General features: G+C 30.1%; 2 protein-coding genes across 2 annotated transcripts; one reads left to right on the forward strand and one right to left on the reverse strand.

Annotated features, from left to right (window-relative positions):
* Positions 1 to 7729: 7729 nt before the first annotated feature.
* Positions 7730 to 13006, forward strand: LOC101212175 (chlorophyll synthase, chloroplastic). Its single transcript, XM_004148564.3, has 15 exons — positions 7730 to 7930; positions 8174 to 8218; positions 8396 to 8484; positions 8571 to 8658; positions 8969 to 9054; positions 9142 to 9228; positions 9313 to 9378; positions 9454 to 9537; positions 9610 to 9671; positions 10224 to 10299; positions 10379 to 10441; positions 10554 to 10635; positions 11753 to 11829; positions 12329 to 12376; positions 12544 to 13006. Exons 1-15 carry the CDS (start codon positions 7825 to 7827, stop codon positions 12604 to 12606), a joined length of 1122 nt encoding a protein of 373 aa, XP_004148612.1. The 5' UTR covers positions 7730 to 7824; the 3' UTR covers positions 12607 to 13006.
* Positions 12955 to 14433, reverse strand: LOC101211932 (protein EMB-1). The gene is made up of 2 exons (XM_004148563.3): positions 14052 to 14433; positions 12955 to 13422 (listed from the first exon to the last, which is right to left on the reverse strand). Exons 1-2 carry the CDS (start codon positions 14164 to 14166, stop codon positions 13262 to 13264), a joined length of 276 nt encoding a protein of 91 aa, XP_004148611.1. The 5' UTR covers positions 14167 to 14433; the 3' UTR covers positions 12955 to 13261.
* Positions 14434 to 15638: the final 1205 nt, after the last annotated feature.

Genomic DNA, 15638 nt, shown 5'->3' on the forward strand with positions numbered 1-15638 from the left:
GCGACTTCTCAAATATATTAGGCTGTTCCTCACATATATTTGGTAGAAATGAATAACCAAATCAAAACGACGGTGTGTCAAATCTAAACGATCAGGATGCCAATTAATCACATAATATTTTTTGTATTTTCCATCGTGGATCTATGTGCTTCTTTCATTTTTGAAATTGTTTTAATGTGTGTAAATATTTGGCCGATTTGATACATATTATTTGACCATTGAGTTTTTAATAATAGATACATTAAGTTTTTATATTTTTTAATTTTACCCTTTTAACTCTCAATTTTTAAAATAGATTTAAAACATTCCTACCGTATTTCTTTCTTTATATTTTAAATTAGAAAATATTTTTTAAAAAATTCAAAGTATCATTTATTATATAAAAAATAATAATATACCAACCAAAAAAATATTTGGAAAACTTGTAAACCAAATGCAAATATTCTTTGAAAAAAAATTATATTAAAAGAACAATTTGTCTCGTTTGATTCTTTAGGACAAGTTTGGCGATTCAGATAGATGAAGGAAGAGGTTGATTGGATTGACTATCTTAAACGTGATTTCTAATAACCTAGTTCTTAAATTTTTGGATCGAGATAAGTTGAACGGTAGGATTATGTATTAATTTAAATTATTTACAACACTAACTAATAATTAAAAAATATCAGTAAATACTAATAATTCACTTATCAAACATCAATCTTGAAACGAAAAAGTATTAAAATTTACAAATCATCATACTATAGAACATCAAACATTAAAGAAAGAAATAATTAATATATGTAGTTTGAGTCAGGTAGAGTTAACTTTCATTCTAATATCCAATCTGACGAAAAAAAACAAAAAACAAAATAAATCCTCAAGAGACGTTTGGAATAAGGATTGTGTATTGATTATAATAACCACCTCTCGTTTTAATAAATACCATTTGAAAGTTGAAACTTATCAATTAGCTACAATAAACATTATTTCAAAACAACTAACTTTGTTACAATATTATATTTACCGTAATTTGCTTACGTTTTTGCTATTTTACACTCCTCATTTTTTTTATTATTTATTACAGTATCTATTATTTATTTTTCAAACTAAAAGAGTTTAGACCTCAAACACATATGATTATAATCCAAATTAAAATAATCCACGCCCCAAACCTAAACTATAATAACTAAATTATGTTAACTAATTTTCTACCTTAAACGTTTCTTTATATAGTGTTGTTCCGGTTGATCAACACTCCCTAATTTCATTCCGTAGATGTTTAGGACAAATAATTTGGAGTTAGCTAGTGCGAGTTAACGCCAAACACCTCTTAGGGGCATTATTGATCCCTTAGTTAATTTTTCTTATTAAAAAAAGTTGTGCGGTTGATTATGTATGAAAAAAAATGTTTTTCAAGAATACATTTTTTTATAAATATTTTGTTTAAAATGTGTTTAAAGTTTAAACAGTTAAATGTTTGGTTAAATTTCTATTATAAGTGTTTATAAATATAATTTTCTCAAATTATGGTTGAATGTTTTCTTTAAATTGATTATTTTTCTATCTTAATTTTAAAAAATGCATTTGAAAAAGTTACCAAACATTTTAATTTTTTTAAAATAATTTTTTTTCAAATTTAAATATTTTAAAAGACAATCCAAACACACTTTAAATTAAACTATACAATAGTAATGTCGCATATTTAAAAGCATGTGTTGGCGTGTTGTTCTGGCTGTGTTTAGAATATCTTCCTAGGAAAAGAGATACTTTATAACTTTACACAATATATTTGATTGTTTGTATTAAAATGGAGCATTCAAATTTAGTGTCACACACAAAAGGTATTATATATGCTATAAAGTTTATAGTTTATTCTCAGAAAGAACATTTTCTTTTCTTTTCCTGTGTAGATCTACATTATTTATTTTTAGGTTTCTTACACTGTCTCATAAAATAAATTTAAAGATATTGTCAATCTCGTGACAACTTTAACATATAAAACATAACAAAATATTTAAATTATTTACAAAATATAGTAGAATTTTTCAAATATTATGATATATTTTGTTTTGCTATATTTTATAAATAATTTTTTTTCTTCTATTTATAACAATTAATTAAAGAAACTTAATGAATCTAATTATTTAATAATTACTTACATATCCTAATATATTTTTAACGATGCATATATATAGTCATTTTAAAACTCTAGGTGTATCAAGGATAAATAAATCAATAAATACTTTTTAAAATTAACGAAACTTCTCATTGATATTTTCATCCATGTCTACGTAAAATTGATTAACATTAATTTCCATTGATATACAAATTCTAACTTTTTGACGCCACAATGATATAGATTTAATAATGGACAGATGATTTTGTGGAGACTATTTCCATAAAATTCAAAAAGTTATGTTCAATATCACAAACACTAGAGTTTATGTAAAAGAAAAGGCATAAAAGTTTCTATTTTAGAAAATAATCATAATAACAACAATAGTTTGAAGTGAGAGTATGAGATTTAATTGCATCTAATCATATTACTGTAAAAATAACATGTGAAGATATCTAATTAAGTAGACATCGAAAAAATAACGTAACATATTTGCAAATTTTTCTTTTAAAACAAAATTATACGTTTGTGCTAGATTTAGAATAAATTAAGATATGTTTTTGTAAAAGAAAGGTTAAAATATAGCTAAAACTCAGCAAACATTTTAAATTCTATAATTTTTTTACATCATCCTTAAAAAGTATACTAAGAATAAAAGAGAGATATAATTATAAAGTTAGAGCATAATAAAATGGAATGTGTGATTGATTTCTACAATTGGAACAATTCTTGGAATTATTTATTAGGGGAGATGCCATGGGGAGGTTGGAGCAAAATAGACTTCATTATTAAAGCCATGAATATTTGGCAATGGTGGATTGCTTTTATGCTTGTTGGATTCTCTTTGATGTTATTTATTATTTGTGAAACAAAAAAAGATAGGAAATTGTTCTTTGCTGGAAAGCAAAAAAGTGCTTTGCAACCATAGGAGACATAGTACTATTGATGACACATACATTCATTAGCTACACAACAATTAAAAAAAAAAAAATGATCCAAAACCTAACAACGCATACATAATTAAAGAAAAAAAAATGTCTGAAGGAGAAGTGTCTCTATGGTATCATTTGGAAGAGAAGCACTGGGTTACTTTGAACAACAAGTAAAAATCTTTAGATTGAACATCAAAACTAATCACTGATCAAATTAAAGTAAGATTTGTATTCCAATATAAAATTCTATTAGAACGTATTCCCCGCAAAAGCATGTATACACCCAAATAGCTTTACTAAAGAAACACTTGGAGAATAAATAATCCCTAGACTCAACGTCACCAATACATAGATGACAATTACTAGGAATATTAGAACATCACTGGCTCACATGATCATGAGTCTTTAAATGATTTTGAATAGCTAGCCATGAAATGAAAGAATGTTGGGAAACATCGCTATCAAACTAGAGGGGACTGAACCATGGGGTGCCTAGGGCGAAAAGATTTTCAGACACTAGTCATCCAAAACACACACTAGAAGATTGACAAGAGAGCAATCCTTCCAACCAACTTAAATCTAATCAAATATTGGAATTATTGAGAGAGTAGAGAAGTCAATAAGTTCTCTAAAACTAGAAGGTTAGTCCCAAGACTCATCTGTGCATAAGAACTCACCCACTCAATTATGAAGAGAACACACCAATCTACATCCTCAATTTTGAACTGTTGAAGGCTAGGGTCACCTAAGAACCAAGGGTCATGCAAAACCAAACAAACGATATCCATGCTCGTGACCACTATGATGTTTTAAGAGGAAATCAAAAGTGAATGTTAAACATCAAAACACTTAAAAAGATGTTTTTCTTAAAGTGAGTATTTGTTGGAAAAACTTCTCAATACTGTTGTAGGAATAAGTAGATAAAAAATAATACAAATAAGAAAAATACAAGAATTTACACAATAAAATTAATTAACAAATGTTTAGAGATCGTTTTTATAGTGATAAAATAATTATCAGTATGAACTTGTTTAAGCATATTTAGAAGGAGAATAGGAAGATTGTCTTTTGTGAAAACATTCTAAATAGATCAATAAGTGTTAGTGGTTTGAATTGAAGTTCATTTGATACTATATGAAAGACAATTATTCTTTACGTAAAAGTTAACGAGTCTCTTCATAATATGTGAAACTATTTGTAGGGAGTGAAAATATCAATTTATAGTGCACTATTCAATTTGTTGTATAATTTAAAAATGATTAAAATAATAACTTAAAAGTTCTAAAACGTGGAGAGATTGCGTCCATGAATTATAAAAATGTAATAACAATAACAAACCCTCGTTTGATTGGTGTAAATGGTTGGTAGAATAACAATCATTTTCAATTATCTATATATTGCCAAGTTATAATAAGTTAAATAATATTAGTTGAAATTAGTGAAGTTGTTTTTTTTATAAAGAAACAAAGTTCATTTAGCTATGTTTGATTGTTGGGTTTAGTTGGAATTTTTTAAGTCCACAAAGGACAAAGCAAATGATTCTCTCAAACTCCTCTTTTTAATACACTGAAAATATATAATAAAATAGATTTTATTGGCTTTACTTTTTCTTTTTCTAATTATAAAAAATAACAAAGTAGGCAAAAAAGAAAAAAAAACCTTTTAATTATTTCTAAATAATATTTTCAAAAATTAAAAAATAAATACAATCAATTTTAATTTCTTAAAATGTTTCAATAAAAATCTTGATAGCATGCATGGATATGCCTTAACAAGTTATTAATTGTTTACGATAATTATATTCATATTAATTAGCAACACATTTGGTTGCTTATTTATTATAGTTTTAATTTTCTTCATAGTTTCATTTCATTTTACACATAGATAGATGTCAATCTTATAAAATGTAAAAATGTATCGACATGATACAACAATTTAATACCATAAATACGTGTATAACTCTTTCAATAACAAAAATTTCAATACTTTGTTTGCTCTCTATATTAAACCAACATAAAGTTTACTAAACATTATTATTATTTTAAAATGTAAAATTGTAAGAAACAAACAAACTTTGGATGAAAAAAGCAAAGGGAAGATAGTGAAAAATCATTTTCAAACTTTATTTTATATTAGTATATTTTTTACCTTTTAATTACTTTTATGGGAAGAAAGGGCCAAAGAAAGAAATAGTAAAAAAAAAAAAGAGAGAGAAAGAAAAGAAATGAGAAGGTGAAAATTGATTGAAAGGTGCGTACTTGTTTTATGTAATAATAATGAGAATTTAAAACTGAATGACCAAACCAAATAGGGTATATAAAAATGGAATTAATTGAGGTAAGTGCTCCATTAGTATTTGCAAGAGAGTTTTATAATTATAAGAAAGGTTAGATATTGATTCAAATTATTGCGGAGTCGGATTTGTACATAAACTTTATCTTCGTTTACAATTATTAATAAATTAATAGATCTTGTTTAGGTGAGTTTTCTTTTTCTTTCTTTCCTTTTTGGGAGGACACAAATAATTAATTATATTTCCCATATCCTAACTCTTTATCTTTCTCCTCAATCATTCATTTTTATTAGTTTTCCCTTTTTACGAAATCTTTGTTATTTTGGTAGTTGAATTTTTAATCTGTTTTGATCACGGTATTTATTTTTAAAATAACTTACTTTGATTTATATAGTTTTAAAATAATTGACATGACTTTATATATTTTGATGATTATACTTTAGATTCATCGTATTAATATATACAAAAATTGTGTGAGACTAAATATGAATATGAAGAGTTATAAGAAAGTATAAATGAAATGGTTGCAAATAACAAAATTGTTAATAATATTTACAAAATATAATAAAATTATAGATTCAAATCATTAATAAATTTGTTATATTTAAAAATAGTCTAAATAGACGGTGAAAATGGTAATATATAATAAAAACATTTTAAAAAAATTCTATTAAGTTTTTTAACTTTAGAAAAAAAAGTCTAATATATCTTCATACTTTCAATTTTGTTAAAAAATAATTATTAACCTTGATATATCTAATTAGGTTATCTATTAACCTATTCTAACATACTTTTCTTAGCCAATTATTTACTTAACATAAACTTAAAATTTTATGGTTTTATTAGACATTAAGTTCAATTTTATACTTAGAATCAACTATAGGATTTTCTTGTGTTAAACTTGTTAAAATTAATAATTCAAAGTTTATGGGCATTTAAACACAAAAAGAACCATTCAAATACCTATGAGAAGTATTAAAACAAAAATATATGACTATGACATAAATATATTGGTATCTTAAAACTAATTTTTTAGGTAAAATTTAATTGTTTTGAAGTAAATACGAAGTTGAACAAATTATTCAATGAGGCTGTCACAATGTGTCTGTCTTATAATAATCGTCGTGGGTGCATAGAAGAAAATACATGCTGTTAACGATGCGTTAGATATAAATTTGATATACTTCTATCTTTTTGCATATTGGGTGGGTATATTTGGAGTGATTTCACCAAATAATTAGTCATGAATTGATGAAAGATTATAACATTTTTTAAAGGAAGAAAGTAAATTGATAAAGAAGAAAATAATGGTTGGACAATATTATTGCCCTCTTACTCAAAAGCTGGTCCAATTAAGCCCAGTGGGCCAGCCCAAGTGCCTTTTGTTTTCCTTTAAATATATATGTATAAAATGATAGGTTGTGAGTAAAGCTGATGGATAAAATATTTTCTATGGATCCTTATGATAAATATAGTCGATCATAGTTATTGTTAATACAAATATATATTATATAAAAATAGTTATAGTCTATAGTTATGGTAGAAGTAACAATTTAGTCTATTATTTGATAATTTAGCCATGTGAAAATGTAATGGTTTTCTTTGTATAAATAAATTACTTAGAGAATATAATTTTATAAAATAATCATGTATAATAAAATAGTAAAATTTGGCATTAAATTTTGATAAATTTTGTTTAGGGTAAGAATTGAATGGTTAAAAATACTAAATTGTTATATAAGATATTGAGGGAATAAATTGTTAACTTTTTACAGAGTTCAGTTTAGAGGACCAACATTAATTTTTTAATCCTATCCTCCAGTAATTTACATAAATTTTATAAAATTATTTGTCTGTATAACAAAATAAGAAAAACTCATGCGATCTTTTTTTCATAAATTCTATATATGTCTTTGTAATTTATATCTTTTTCTGCCATTTGTTAATTTCGGGTCATCTTGATACAATTAAGGCTAGATCGAATAACTAAAGGAGAAATTTTCCATTCGGGACATCTCGGGACAATGTATGTCCGAGATTGAATAAATTAAAGACAGTTATTTCATTCCGAACGTCTTAGCATCACTAAGCCTACGATACAATAAGTGAAAGAGAAATTCTTTCATCCTGGGAGATTGTATACTCAAGATCGAATAAATTAAAGACAGAATTCGTTCATTCAGTGCATGATATATTCAATATCGTGTATCAAAATCTACACAATCATGTATTGAGCTGTATGACCAATGTTAATTGAGATAATTTTGATATTTTTTTGGTTTTTAAAATTGTTATAGTAAATATTTTGGAGGTTTCTATATTTTTTTAAAAGTCCATATTTTTTAAGTGAGAACACATGATTTACCGCAGGCAAATATAATAGAGTAAAGGGAGTACCCTCCTCGGAAGTAACTATTTTTAAAATTTTGTGTTTCCTCACATCCTTAGTTATCAACTCCCTCACCACTTCCTTTTTCTCTCCGCCACTATCCGGTGCTTCAATGGCGTTGACACTGAATACACTTCCATCTCTAAGATTGTCCAGCATCCATGCCAATAGAGTTCGATTTCAATCTTCTTTATCGCCAGTTTCTGTTTCTTTTTCTAGTGAGTTTCACTCTCTAATGCTTTACTGATTTCTGCAAACAACCAAACCAAATTGAAACGCGTTCATATCCCATAGCCTTCGAATTGAAGAATGAGCGTTTTCATTTAAGCCCTATGTTACTTCCATTGTCCTTCCAATTTTCTTTTTCTTCTTCACGGATTTCTCTGGCTTCCATGTCGATTTTGAGATATTAAGTGTTAGTTCTTATTTCTACTGGTAACGACAATTGTTCATTGTTCTAGGAAGGAGGCTCTCGGTTGTTGCTGCTGAAACTGACGCGAATGAAGGTACCTGTTGCTTTTTTTTTTTTTCTTTTTACATAGTTTGGTTCTTTTTTTTTTTCTTTTTTTATGTTGACCGGTGGAATACTTTGACTCTCGGCAGTTTAGATAATTTCGAGAAATTTGCAGAATCGATTTAATTGGAGCTGTCGTATTTACATTTTTCTTATTTGTTTTGATCAGTTAAATCTAAGGCGTCAGATAAAGCGCCGGCAGGTGGTGGTTCGAGCTTCAACCAGCTTCTTGGAATTAAAGGCGCTGCGCAAGAAACTGTGAGTTACCTTCATGTTCTCAGCTTGTTTTTTAGGAAGATTTGAATGTAAGTCCTTAATAAATTCTTCATGTGCACTTTATGCAGAATAAATGGAAGATTCGACTTCAATTGACAAAGCCTGTTACATGGCCGCCCTTGGTTTGGGGGGTAGTTTGTGGTGCTGCTGCTTCTGGTACTCATTTTGTACATACTGAGACACTAAAATTGCATATGAAAAGTTGTTGATGAACTACTAACACGTATTACTATCAACTTACTTCCTAGTCATGATGAAAATTAGCGAGTTCTTCTCTTTTCAGAACTTTAAAATCTATTCTCGTGTTGTGTATTGTATGGTCAAATGCATCAGATGGTGGTCAAATGATTGATTACGCATATAGATCAAATGGGGACAGTACTAACTGATCTTTATTATGCTTTATTGATTAGTTTCCCCATCGAACTATTGAATATGGCTTCAACGATACATTATTTTTTTACAGGTAACTTCCATTGGACTATTGAGGATGTGGCAAAATCAATTGCTTGCATGCTTATGTCTGGTCCATTTCTCACTGGCTATACGCAGGTGAGCTCTCTTTGATGTAAAGCTTTCCTATGACTCATGAAAGTATTCAAGCACAAATAAGATAGACACGGTACTTTGGTTTTTTAGACAATCAATGATTGGTATGATCGAGAGATTGATGCAATTAATGAACCTTATCGTCCAATCCCTTCTGGTGCAATATCTGAGAATGAGGTATGAGTAAACCACTTGATATCCATTGACAGAGGCATATATGGTCCTTCCTTACCGGTTTCTTCCTTTCACATATTTGATCAGGTTATAACTCAAATATGGGTGTTGCTTCTAGGAGGACTTGGCTTGGCTGGTTTGTTAGATGTGTGGGTAGGTTCATAGAATTTGTGGAACTCGTCTTTCATGTCGACTGTTTTTCTTAAACTTCGTCCTTATTCTTCTCAGGCAGGACACGACTTTCCTACAGTCTTTTACCTTGCTCTAGGTGGCTCTTTGTTATCATATATATACTCTGCTCCACCTCTAAAGGTAACAAACAAAAGTTTAGTGTTTCTAAATTGGATCTTCTGGATGCTAAGAACATTTATTTTGTGGTTGCAGCTAAAACAAAATGGATGGATTGGAAATTTTGCGCTTGGAGCTAGTTATATTAGTTTACCATGGTGAGAAATCCTGTGATCTGTAGTTATAGGTAAATTGACATGCATTGTGAAGGATAAAGTCAATCAACCATTTCAATCTGTAATTGACTGGTTGATGAAGTCGATTGTGTTTCATATGAAAATTTGAAAACTTTCTTTGTGTTTAGTTTGCTTCATCTGAAGTCAATTTTCTTCTTTGTAGTGTTCACTCATTTTTTGAATTCCCTCCTACTTTTGAGCATATTGTTATCCCAGATAAAAGCTGATCGAAAGATGTATCCTGTGTATTGACCATGAAATCTATTTGCCATGATTAACACTACCCGCACAAATTTATTACTTATCCGCTTATAATGCACTTTGAATGGGGCCTCGAGTGTTGAACTCAAGTCCTATATATGGAACCATCAATCGATGGCTAGTTTGCCCTTTGCGGCTATCGGCAATTTCTTTTCTGTGTAAAGTTTATTGGATTGTTCCAGGCTCCACATTAATCATACTTATCACAAATTTCTCATTCTTTATAATGCGATAAGTTTGCCTTTTCCAGTAACAGCCAATTTTCAATCTCAGGTGGGCAGGTCAAGCTTTATTTGGGACTCTCACTCCTGATATTATCGTTCTCACACTCTTGTACAGCATAGCTGGTGTATGCTTCTCAATTTATTTTTGAGTTCCTAACTTCAAAAAATCCAATCCTAATCCGACTTCTGCTTTGTCTTAATCAGTTAGGAATAGCCATAGTAAATGATTTCAAAAGTGTTGAGGGCGATAGAGCTTTAGGACTTCAGGTATTTCATTCTAAAACACACTTTTTGATTACGTTAAATTAGTTTAGGCCTTATCAGGTTGTTTTTATTCTGTTATTCTATAGTCATCTTTTGTTATTTACTGCCCTTACAGTCACTTCCAGTAGCTTTTGGTGCTGAAACTGCTAAATGGATTTGCGTTGGGGCTATTGACATAACTCAATTATCTGTTGCTGGTAATTCATTTAGTACTTTTTATTCCTAAGGGATTCTCTCTTTAGAACAATGCGCAAGTTTAAAGCACACTATATCATTTTCTGATTGTACCGAGAAAATAAAAATACAAGTTGCTCGTTTCTTGGCTTCTGCCTTTCTGTAATATACATTTTGAAGGTTCTTCACTTGTTTGGGCTTCATCTTTTTGTACATGCATCAGTTCAAATAATCTTGTAACAATTGTATCCTATCATCCAATATCCGTACATCTACAAGATATGTCTTCAACTCTCAACGAAGCAGTTAACTGATAAGGACAAATGTCCCAAAAGTTTGTATGCAACAAAGAAAATATGTTAGGATACTAACAATAATTTAGACTGAAAGGACTGTATAAATGGCTTAAACAGAGGCGGTACTCTGGTTTACTTTATTTATATATAAAGCCAAATGATCCAGATTCACAAGATGAAAAGAAATAACAAGAAACAACAAGGAAAAATGCAGAAAAGATCATACCAGCCTCTTGGTTTTAAGAGACCCTGGTGGCTGCTGTAGCCCTACCTCCTAAAAGTTAAAAATACCCTAGCTACTCCAACCTAATAATCCTATTTATAGACTCACATATTCCTCAGCCCAGTGGGCCCTACCACTCAGAACGTCCTTCCAATCATTTCTCCATAATAATTCCCTGTGCAGTTACTTTTCTACCCTTCCTCCTATAAGTATGGATAATTGGGGGTCTTACAAAATATTAAACATTTGGCATTCTGATTGTTGGAAGGAAGAATTGGTCGGTCTATCCTTCGGTTCTCTTGCAAAATAATTCCTGTATCTCAATCAGAAAGATGGCGTTCTTCGGCTAAAGTTCCAAAAACATTTCTCTTAGCTTACTTCTATGAACTTGCATTATTGTAGGAGACCACTTATGGGACTTTGATACTAAAAGCTAAAACTATTATCTTGCCATGTTAGATCAAAAGAATTCTTATTTGTTTGCAATGTAGATTGAGAAATCACAAGCACTATTATAAAGTATAATGTAGATGCAAGAGTTTGATTTGGAATTGGTTAAAGACTGTTCCCTTTAATATATTTGAAATGAATGTGACTACTAATAATGTTCACTTATTGCAGGTTATCTGTTGGGAGCCGGCAAGCCGTATTACGCATTAGCACTGCTCGCTCTTATTGGTCCCCAAGTTTTCTTCCAGGTAAATACTTTAAAGAATTGTCATATGGTCAGTCTTCTCTTGAGTAGGCAGGCGCTACTGAAAACTGAACATAGTTAAGTACAACCTTACGTACTATGTACAAAGGAACATTCAGTATAGTGAGCCCTATATAATTTAGCAACTTAAAACAAAAGTATGCGTGTCAGAATGATAACACTTTTTAATATGCAAGTCAGGTTACTAGTCTTTGCAATAACGACAGGATCGGATCAACGGTATAGTAATGTGAGGTCTTATTATTTGTCGTTGCAAATTCCGTTAGCGATCTGGTCAACCATGCAGTAATTTGAGGTCTTATTTCCAATTGAATATTTGATGCCGCTCGCTCTCTATATATATGTAATTATAATTGGATGGATGTAATTATAATTGGATGGATGTGTATGCTTCGATAATCAGGCCTTAGCTGTACTTCCCTTTTAGTTGGAAAAAAAAACATGAATACTCTACTAATCCATATTATCATAATTCTTAATAGTTCAAGTACTTCCTCAAGGACCCCGTCAAGTATGATGTCAAATATCAGGTACTCAAATTCTTTCTCAAGGTGTAGATTTACATTTATAGAAACTAGAGCTGTGATGAAACATTGAAACATTAAAGTTCCCCAAGAAATCAAAAGCCCATGTCGACGCCAGACTGGCAAATTTTGGGACACAATTATTCCACCTTATGTTTGCAATAACATTTCAGGCCAGTGCGCAGCCATTTCTTGTGCTAGGTCTGTTGGTCACTGCTTTAGCAACCAGCCACTGAACCCAACATTGGAGAGAATTAAGCGCACACCTATGAAGCATGCGAGACAAATGCAAGGCCAGAGAAAGCAGGAAGCCAAGTCTTGTCACTCCCCCCCGACAGCAACTGGCTCAATTCAGGTTAAATTTTACCTTGTTTGGTAACAGCAGGTTTTGGATTTCTACCAACATGTTTCAAAGCTTTGATTTAGGATTGTATCACTATCAGTTCTTAGGTTAGGTTTGGTCTCCTATTACACGTCAGTTCCTACCATTGATGTCTTCTTACTCCGGGATGCAATAGGTTCATAATGCATACCTCTTATTCCATACAACCAACCAACCCTGTTTTGCTTGAGACATTTACTCATTTTGGGAATGTTTCATTTTAACCATCCTCAATAAAGATATGCATATCCATATCCCTTATGTTTAGCCATATGTGGCATTTGTAGGCAGATACACTAGAAAAAGACCGACTTTAACTGCTCACTCAAGGCAGAAACATCGATATACAGACCTGAAGTAGGCTATAAAGCCTTGAAATACAATTATTTATTCTAGACACTTTTAGGGAAAGTAGAAACTAAAAAAACAAAAAAAAGAAACTAAAGATGAAAATGGAACATAGAAGTTTAGATTGAAGACACATTGTGAAAGGGTGGTTTTTGTATTTTTTATTTATTCCTGAACTTGGATTCGTCAATCTCAACACCTTCCTCAGCAGCACGTTCTCCTCCAGACATACCTGTGTTGCTTAGCCCTCCTTTACGGCCCATCTCTTGGTATCCTTCGTGTCCCAGCTGCTCCTTCCTTGTTTGGCCCCCACGGCTCCGCCCTGCCATCACCATTCACAATCAAACTATCACTACTTTAGTCTTTAGTATTGTTATGAATGAGTCGCTACTTCTCACTTTAGTGGTTGGAATGAGTTTGAAAAGTAGAAGTTATCACGAACTCGATTTAACTGCATTTTTGTTAAACAGGATCTTGAACTTTCAAGAAAAAGATGGTCTTGAACTTATAACTTATAGCAAGTCTAAAAACGGTTCAGTTTTTTGTTCCAAACATTTTAAAATGTGTTATGGATTTTTTAATAAAATTTTATAGGGTATACAGACACATATATGAACATAAAATCATAGTCTTATTATAACATCTAGCTGACTCATTAAAGACGTGAACTTAACAGCCAAGGTTGGATGGAGGTGACTTATAAGATACAAAATTAAAAGTTAAATAACTATTAGTTTAAACCGAGACAAAAATCAAATTCAATAACAATTGAATTGAGTCCATGAACTAACTCAATCTCTATTGTGTAAATTATAATGAAAAACCAAAGAAATCTTATAAGAACTACGGAGACATAATATTGACAATATTTGGTAAAAGTTAGTTAAATTGTCAAAGTATTAGATTAACAAAAAACCAAGTTTGAAAAGTGGACAAGTGGGGAGGGCACACCTTCAGCAAGGTGCTCCTGAGCTTCAAGACTTTTGCCTCCGGTTCCACCGGGGATGACAGTCTCCCCTTGCCTGGCCCTGGCGTCGAGTTTACCTCTTTCCTGCTCCGACGACATCTCTTTTCCAAATACTTAAGCTTTGACCAACAGAATATTCAAATTTCTATATCCATTTCTTCTTGTCCTTTTGGTTTAAATAGAATTTTACCACTCTTACCTCCCAGAAAGAAGGCAAAAATGGACACTCTGGACTGTCTACGTGGCTGATAGCGAATTGTAGAACATTCTCTGCCTGACACGTAGGTGCTTACTCAGTCAAAATATTTCTTCTAGTCTCCTTTTCGATGACACGTGTTAAGAAAAAAGCGGTCCTAAAATCCTACATGCCCATCCGCTTCGTACTACGATAAGGTATAAAAATTTCGTACTTGTGGATTTTAGATTTTAGTGTGAAGTATACGAAGAGAAATGGTATGGATGTTTCCGTACTAAAAATTGTCAATTTTGTCCTCGATTGATAATTATTCTTATAAGTCTGTTTAACTACACTTTTGTTTGAATATGATGCCACAAATCTATATGATTGTGACTATATCTTGTTTGAAATAAAACATTATATATCTGATTTAAAATAAAACATTATTTAATATGTTTTAATTGGATATAAATTAATATTAAAATAAAAAAATTGATAATGTAAAGAAGGCATCGTCATGTGTCGTCCCACTAGTCCCTACACGAATCTGTCAGTGAATATAAGGTCTTTTATAAGAAAATTACTCGGATGCGTATGATCAATTAATTACGTATTGATTGAAATATTTTTGTCTTTCATACGGTAGTCATCTAAGCTTTTCTTTTCTTAAACTATTGCATGGGTAAATACTTATGGATTTGTTATATTTAAAAAAAAAAAACCCTTTTTTTTGTAGTTGATTAATATAAAATTAACTTAAATTTCAGTCAAACACAAATATTAAATAAAAACACCTATCAATTAAAGAAAAAATGGTTTTAGCAAAAGAAAAAAAAACGATTTGATAGAAATGATTTTGACTTTTTTAACTCTTAGGGTGTGTTTGAAGGAAGGGTTAGGTTATGGAGGATTAATGTCATGATAAAACTAGTTTTATGATAAACCTAATGTTATAATAATATATGTTTAGAGGAAAAGTCATGTATGAAGGGTTATGGGGTGGTCATGATAAGATGTGTTTGGAGAAGAGTCATACAGGGAGTGTTATGAAATTTATTTTTTATACATTTTTCTAAAATTTGTATTCTAAATCCAACACAAATTTTGTATATTTAATTTACCAAATTATCTTATTTTTGTAAAATAATTTTCATTATTTTTTCAAATGTGACGCCTATTTTTAACATTTTTTTTTATGTAACTATTATATGAGAATAATTTATTGATTTTTTAAAAGAACTTTGTATTATAAATCCAATACACAGATTTCGTATAATTAATTTTTTAAAATGTTTATTTTCGTAAAACATTTTTCAATCATTTTTTTTAAAAATATGACGTCAATTTTTAATTTTTGGACGTAATTGTTAGGTGCAAATAAATTATTATTTTT

The sequence above is a fragment of the Cucumis sativus genome, chromosome 4, assembly GCF_000004075.3.
Source record: "Cucumis sativus cultivar 9930 chromosome 4, Cucumber_9930_V3, whole genome shotgun sequence".
Taxonomy (NCBI): Eukaryota; Viridiplantae; Streptophyta; class Magnoliopsida; order Cucurbitales; family Cucurbitaceae; genus Cucumis; species Cucumis sativus.

Bases quoted from the DNA above. Each gene is read 5' to 3' on its own strand.
- LOC101212175 (XM_004148564.3), top strand. From the start codon at position 7,825: ATGGCGTTGACACTGAATACACTTCCATCTCTAAGATTGTCCAGCATC. The intron at 9,229-9,312 runs GTATGAGTAAAC...ATATTTGATCAG, and splicing joins GTGCAATATCTGAGAATGAG to GTTATAACTCAAATATGGGT. The intron at 12,377-12,543 runs GTACTCAAATTC...ATAACATTTCAG, and splicing joins AGTATGATGTCAAATATCAG to GCCAGTGCGCAGCCATTTCT.
- LOC101211932 (XM_004148563.3), bottom strand. From the start codon at position 14,166: ATGTCGTCGGAGCAGGAAAGAGGTAAACTCGACGCCAGGGCCAGGCAA. The intron at 13,423-14,051 runs GTGTGCCCTCCC...TGGTGATGGCAG, and splicing joins TCAGGAGCACCTTGCTGAAG to GGCGGAGCCGTGGGGGCCAA.